General features: G+C 39.4%; 1 protein-coding gene across 3 annotated transcripts; it reads left to right on the forward strand.

Annotated features, from left to right (window-relative positions):
- Position 1: 1 nt before the first annotated feature.
- cdc7 (cell division cycle 7 homolog (S. cerevisiae)) lies at positions 2-6,785 on the forward strand. 3 transcript variants are annotated; one of them, XM_029453958.1, is made up of 12 exons: positions 2-138; positions 1,071-1,143; positions 1,453-1,539; positions 1,691-1,826; positions 2,440-2,533; positions 2,662-2,804; positions 3,634-3,979; positions 4,185-4,292; positions 4,418-4,602; positions 4,796-4,878; positions 5,280-5,429; positions 5,604-6,785. In XM_029453958.1, exons 2-12 carry the CDS (start codon positions 1,071-1,073, stop codon positions 6,053-6,055), a joined length of 1,857 nt encoding a protein of 618 aa, XP_029309818.1. In that variant the 5' UTR covers positions 2-138; the 3' UTR covers positions 6,056-6,785. The 3 variants fall into 3 exon arrangements, with proteins under 3 accessions (XP_029309818.1, XP_029309819.1, XP_029309820.1); XM_029453959.1 differs by having other exon boundaries at positions 3,634-3,922; XM_029453960.1 differs by having other exon boundaries at positions 3,634-3,697.
- The last annotated feature ends 387 nt before the right edge of the window (positions 6,786-7,172 follow it).

Raw genomic sequence — 7,172 nt, forward strand, 5'->3', positions numbered from 1 at the left:
CAAACTATTTTATTTAGCCGCAGACTGATATTTATATGTTTAAGTTTTCGCCAATGGGACAGAAGCTCATGACTGTATGGTGTTTACATGCAATGTTCATCTGAAGAAACTACTGCACTTTCCTGACCAACTAAAGCGGTGAGGTTCTCTTTGTTTTACTCAACAAGCTGTTGTTAGCTAGCTTGACAGACTGAAGCTAACAGTAGCATGCTAGTTTTGTTGTAATGAGGAAGACAAACAGCGCTTAGCTTAAAACGAGCTGGACACGTCCCATCTATCAGCCAACAACCAAATAGTTTCCCGATAACCAATCACTTTATCAAACAAATACGGCTCTTCATACACTGTCCAACTTAACACTACTTCCATAAGTTAGTATGACAGTGACTAAGCATATGGTGACGTTTACATTGGTGGACGAAGTACTCCTACCTTTTGCTTAAGTAAAAGTTGAATACACTGTTAGAATGAATACTCCTGCATTTAATCTTACTTAAGTAAAAGTACAAAAGTATTTGCATCAAATTTTATAGAGTACAAAAAGTAAAAGCAGTCATTATGCAGAATGGCCCATTTCAGAATAATTACATTACAGTTCAATTAGCTGACGCTTTTGTCCAAAGCGATTTACAGTAAGTGCAAACAATCATGAGGATTATTATTATATTATATTGTGACATAATTGAATTATAATAATTAATGCATTAATGTGTTCATCACTGTAGCAGCTGGTAAATGTGGGGCTTATTTTATCTATCTATATATATATATATATATATATATATATATATATATATATATATATATATATAGCTTGTGAATTTCACCAAGGGATCAATAAAGTCTTATATTAATCTATAATAATACTTCCAGTTAAAAGTACCTCAAAATTGTATTCAAAGTACAGTACTTGAGTTAATGTACTTAGTTACTTTCCACCACTGAACTTAGATATGTCCTGTCCTCAGGTGGTCACTGTATGAGTTCTCTTGAATCTTAAACGTTTATAATTCAAATGTTTCAGTTTCCAGCTCTTTTAAGTTCTTTCCTCATTTCTCTCTTTGTCTCAGATGGAGTTGTCTCCTGTCTGCACTGAAAGCATCAGCACAGAGGAATGTAATAATAAATCTGGTCACAGGAGAAGTAAGTTGGATGCATCACAACTTAAAAACACAGTTCAGTATAGATGCAGAATTATGTTAGCACACATAATATATTTAGTGTTAATACTTTGTGTTAATGTTGCTTGGGAATATAATAAAATAATCGTTGTCTTATATCAAAGCCTGTAACTTAGGCATGCCTATAAGGCTTTGTCATTCTTGCTCCTTTCGTGATAACAATGCTTAACACATTTGTTATTTGTGAGTGAGAGTAATATAGTAAAGATGGTATTGGATTTAAAAATCTTGTTGTGCATCTATGACAACAAGATTTCCTGTTTTCTTCCAGGGGATGTGGAAATAGAAATTGAGATCCTCTACAAAGCTATCCCTCAGCTGGCCAAGGTTTTTCGCATCATTGACAAAATCGGAGAAGGTACAAGCTCTGCAAAACTCACACCTTTGGGGTTTACAAGTATATTTAGAGAAACTTCTGTTTAAGGTTAATACAGGAGGCACTCGTTCACCTCATTGGATTTGTTGGAGAAGAAGAAGTGGTGTGTTTATGACGTGTATCTGTGCACCAGGTACGTTCAGCTCGGTGTTTCTGGGTGAGGCTCAGATGCAGGATGGGAGGAGAGAGATGTTTGCCCTGAAGCACCTCATCCCAACCAGCCATCCTACACGCATCGCTGCTGAGCTTCAGTGTCTCACTGTTGCTGGGTGAGTCCAATAGTGTTGTGTTTATAAATCGTTATACATCCCCCAGACTGTCAGACAGCCTGTTTAAGAACTGAACAGGTAAAACAAATTCTTCACATAAGTCACATATTTAAATAGTCTTTGCTTCATGTATTGTTTATGCTGTCGTTATTGTTTTAGTCCACTCTTTAATCTTTTTTAAACTGCTGATTATGACTGTCATCACCTATTTGCTTTTGTTTTTATACTTGTTGTTTAGCAATATTATGTAATTGTTATACAAATAATATGCTGTTAGTAGCTTTTGACAATTGGTTCAAAAGGAGTTTGATGGCAGTTGATTTTTCAGTATTCTATTCTTCTTCCAGCTAAATCTCTTTCTTTAAAGATTATTTTATGCCGTAGCTAATTGGTGTGTGGGCTCCTTGTTTGTGTATCGTTGTGTAATTCAGCTGAACCGACACATCTCAATACATAGATGCTCATTTGAATTTATAAAGATGCATTTATGTTTGATCAGTGTTTTTGATATAATTATTGGAAGTAACCAGCCAAGATTGACATCATTGCAGAGAAATCACACAACAGATACTGAGTCATTTTTATTAATTATTGATTTTTTCTCAATTTGCAGAGGCAGAGAGAGTGTGGTGGGAGTGACGTATTGCTTCAGGAAGGAGGACCACGTGGTGATCGTCATGCCCTATATGGAGCATAAAGCGATCGTGGTACGGACATTGTCCCACACATTAGTTTATGTCAAACATGTAGCTACTGCTTTTCAGTCACATACTGTTTTTTGCATATCACAATCTGTAATTTAAAACTTCTGATTTATTCTAAATGTATTCATCAGGACATCATTGGCTCGTTGAGCTTTGAAGAGGTCCGTCTGTACATCTATCACCTGTTGAAGGCGCTGAGACACGTCCACCAGTTTGGTATCATTCACAGAGACATCAAACCAAACAATTTCCTCTACAACAGGAAAAGCAAAATGTGAGCAGTCACTTCCCTCTGTGTTCAGTGCAGCTGCAGAATTTCATCTGATTGTATTTCATTTACTCTTTTATTTATATATATATATATATATATATATATATATATATATATATATATATATATATATATATATTTTACAACTTTAGCCTCTCAATTGGCATTTAATTAGTTCAAGGAATACTTCACTCACAAAATGACCCTTTGTATATCAGTTACTGTGTTATCTGGATTCTCATGACTGTCGACTGTTTTAAAGTCATGTCATATGTTCATGCTGTATATGAATCAAATAGTTTCCAATGTTAGTTCTAATTGTTCCTAATGTAATTTATTTATTTAATAACTGTGTTACCTGGAATTCTTGGGGAAAACATTTTTTAGCATTTTTTTTTCCACAGCAAACAAAGAATAAAAAAGCAGAGAATTCTTGATGAATCTAAGAAAATGAAGGCTGCGTTTAACAACAGCAAAACTATTATAACCGTACTTTTCCAGACCCACACCGACAACTAGACTGTTTTATTAAATAGTAAGGTTTCAGTTAAAAGTCATGTGCTTGTGAAGTAGTGAGCACATGACTGGATAAATGAGACTGATTATACTGCACGAGTTGTGTGAGAGTTTGGATAAGTTGTGCTGTTGTTAAACGTCCATTTACTGCAATTCATCAAGACGTTTCTCTGATTCTTTGTTCAATGTGGAGACAATCGAGGAAAAACAATGTTTTTTTCAAGAATTCAATTTACCACGGGGTGAGTGGTTGATGTACAAATGGTGACTTAACATAAAGAATGTATTAATTTCCCCGTTTAAAATGTGTGTGTAGGTATGCGCTGGTGGACTTCGGCCTGGCTCAGGGTACAGCGGACACCCAGATTGAGCTTCTGAAGGTGGTGAGACAGAAGCCAACACAAACAGGTGGAGGGTCCACAGGGAAACAAGACACAACACAGAAGAGCAAAGCACCACCTAGACTCCCTCCCAAAACCACCACCACCACAGCCTCAACCTCACTGCCTCTGCTTCCACGGGCGTCCACAACTTTACCACCTTCCTCCTCCTCGTCCTCCTCCACCACATCCTCCTCAGCCACTCGGAAAGCACTGGTTAAAAAAGCACGTTCTGTCACCGCCACTGTCACTACCTCCAACTCTCACACAAAGCACACAAAGGTGTCCGCACTTTGTCCAGATTTTTCCTACTGATGTTTTTCTTTGTCCAGTGAAAGCAGAAATCACTCGCCTGAATTTGAGTTTGGAATTTCCTGTATGGATTTATTAAAATACGTGTTTGTCTGTGCATTTATTTGTCTCCTTCTCTCTGCACTAATGTGTTGGTTCAAGCTAAATTCTGTCATCCATGTTTGTTTTTTAATAGGATTTGTCAGGAATGCGCAAACAGCCACGAGCTGTGTTTGGAGAGAGGAACCTGAACAGCTGCACTCCAGCTCCATCCACCACCAAACAAGCTGCCGTTAAGACGGAGGTAAGCAAGGTGGAAAGTAAAGCTTTGGAAGAATAAGAGATTCATCTCTATTCCATCTTTAGAGACTCTTTTAAAGGACATTATGGGTGTTTATTTCTCACTGACACTGTATTCTTTCTTTGTAGTCTTTTATTCAGCTGGTAAAGCCCAAAGCAGAGGACTCAGCCAACCGAAGGTACTCTTCGGCCAGTCGGGCCCCGCTGCCTGTAAGGACCCAGAGCAGCAGTCAGAAACCTCAGAGGCCCGTACATCAGGGCTTCACCTGTAACTGCTACCTGACTGACCGTGTCTGCAACATCTGCATGTCCAGGTAACAGGAAAGAGAAGAAGAATAGAACTACTTGTTGCTTTTCTTTTTTTCTTTAAACAAATCATTATAAGCTACTTTTACACAACATACAGTATGTAAAATAAATGTTAATCTATAACATTTTTAATTACAAGACATCAATTTCATAAATTTTTTGCTATTCACTGATTTGAGTGTTTTTTTCTTAACAAAGGAAGCAGCAGGTGGCTCCCAGGGCTGGCACCCCGGGCTTCAGAGCACCAGAAGTCCTCACAAAGTGTCCCAACCAAGGAACAGGTTAGTTTCTCAAATGACAATTATAAATGATTAATAACAACACAAATATGACAGCTGCGAAAAGACTTAAGCAAACCGCACCACACTGCCTTTCTTTGTTGAGTGCTAACGTTAGTTTAAAACAAACCATGAACGGTACGTTAGCTAATAGTTAATAGTACAATTTAAATGAATGAAAACAACTTACTCCAAATCTCAAGAACCGCACTAATTAGCCTCCAGGCTGCTGTTTTCAGATCACGGTAACTACGCTTGGTAAAGTCATATAGCTCTGGGTATCCAGCAGCGGCCACCACAGAAGATCCGCATCTCAAAATGACATGCACAACACTTTATTCTCATTGAAAACAATAAAGCTGGTCCAGGCTGCTAATGCTGTACCCGGTCTTCTCCTCCTGCAGCCATAGACGTGTGGTCAGCTGGTGTGATCCTGCTGTCACTGCTCAGTGGCCGTTACCCGTTCTTCAAAGCCAGCGATGACCTGATCGCCCTCACTCAGATCATGACCATACGAGGCTCCAGAGAGACCATCAAGGCTGCCAAGGCATTTGGTGTGTATTCATATTTTAACTTGATCCCTCTGCTTCTGTATTGTGTTAATCCAGCAACACAGTTTATCACCAGTAATCACTGTAACAACGTAGGAGAACTGAATTCACCCTCACTGTGCCGTATGGAAGGCTCTGTGTAGATATTAAACCTATTTTGGGCTTGACTTGATTCAGGTAAGGCAGTGGCGTGCAGCCGGGAGCTGCCTCGGCAGGACCTCAGGACGCTGTGTGAGACGCTGAGAGGACGGAGGCCATCTCCAGATGAAGTCACTCCTCTTCCCGAGGCCAACAAAGACTCCACCCGTCATCACAAGGTCCAAGATGATACGCCCACACATCATCCCACTGAAGAAACATTCAAGCAGCACAAAGACGGAGCAGGAGGAACCCCGTCGTCTCTCTCTTCTACTCTCCCAAACCACCAGGAACATTCAGGGAACACAGGAACCACTCATCTCACGAAACCGAGCTCAGAGACGGACTGCGAGATGGAGGTCGATGAGCGAGGCTGGGACAGAGTTCCTAATGAGGCGTACAACCTGCTGAACCGGCTGCTGGACCTGAACCCTGCCAACAGGATCACTGCTGCTCAGGCCCTGCAGCACCCGCTGTTCAAAGACCTGTGAAACCACAAACTGCCGGCTTCCCACTCTTTGGTTTACATTTAATAAACTGGATGATGCAGAAACAACGGCTGTTATACTTAATTTATAAATTATAACCCCGCATGATACATTATTCTGCTGCAAAGTGGAGTTTACATCAGTGTGGAGACATTACCTGAACAGAGAATAGGGAATAGGTTTTTTCTCTCCCATCAACCCGTTAAATGCTTCATGGATTTTAATATAATTAACATCCATTCAAGACCGTTGCTGGTTCACAGGCCTGCAGCCCATGACAGCTTTGGTACAAAGTACTTCAGCAGGGCGTTTTAAAGGGCTGTTGATGTGCACTGTTGGCTATAACCAAGACAGGAAGAGGATTGACTTGAGGCATTATATTGGCAGATTATTGGCTTTTATGTCAATGGTCAGACAGTTTTACAATTGAAGGTTCCTGGTCTCAGATAGTTACAGCTGCACACTGTCTGATTAAATTGTTGTGCAAATATAAAACTTAAGGAGTTGTTAGTACTGTAGGTTGAAGTGACGACCCAAGGAGACCTTGTGTTTAACACTTTAAGACTACAAATGTTCTTGTTACTGAACTTGTCAAGAGGGAAGTCTGTATGTTTACTGTCACCATATTGCCGCTGTGACTCTTTAATTAATCAAAAGGTTTTTAATTTAAAAAGGTACATATAAATTCCATCTGTATTTTATGAATTTATGTAAATAAATAAATACTGCAGTATCTGTTTCAGCGTTTCAGTGTTCATTTATAACACTGGAAAGTGTACCGTCTGCCTCACTCTAATTTGATTTTCTAATAAATGGAAAAACAAAGCAAGTGGCTGCCATTGTCAGTATGTAACGTCGTGCATATATGGAGCATCTAGTGTACTGAAGGCAAAAATACTATCATTTTTATCATGGCTGTACTTTTGCGGACGCTGTGGACGGAGACTGTTTCAGGTTGCCCGTCTGCCTGTACCAGTCTCATGAATGCATTGAGGGAATTTCTTGAAATTTGAGTTGATGGACTCAAAGATGAACTGATTAGATTTTGGTCGCTGTGACCTCACAAAACACATATTTGGACATAACTTAAGAATTCATATGCTAATGACAATTTCAGACA

This window comes from Cottoperca gobio, chromosome 17 (genome assembly GCF_900634415.1).
Source record: "Cottoperca gobio chromosome 17, fCotGob3.1, whole genome shotgun sequence".
NCBI classification, from domain to species: Eukaryota; Metazoa; Chordata; class Actinopteri; order Perciformes; family Bovichtidae; genus Cottoperca; species Cottoperca gobio.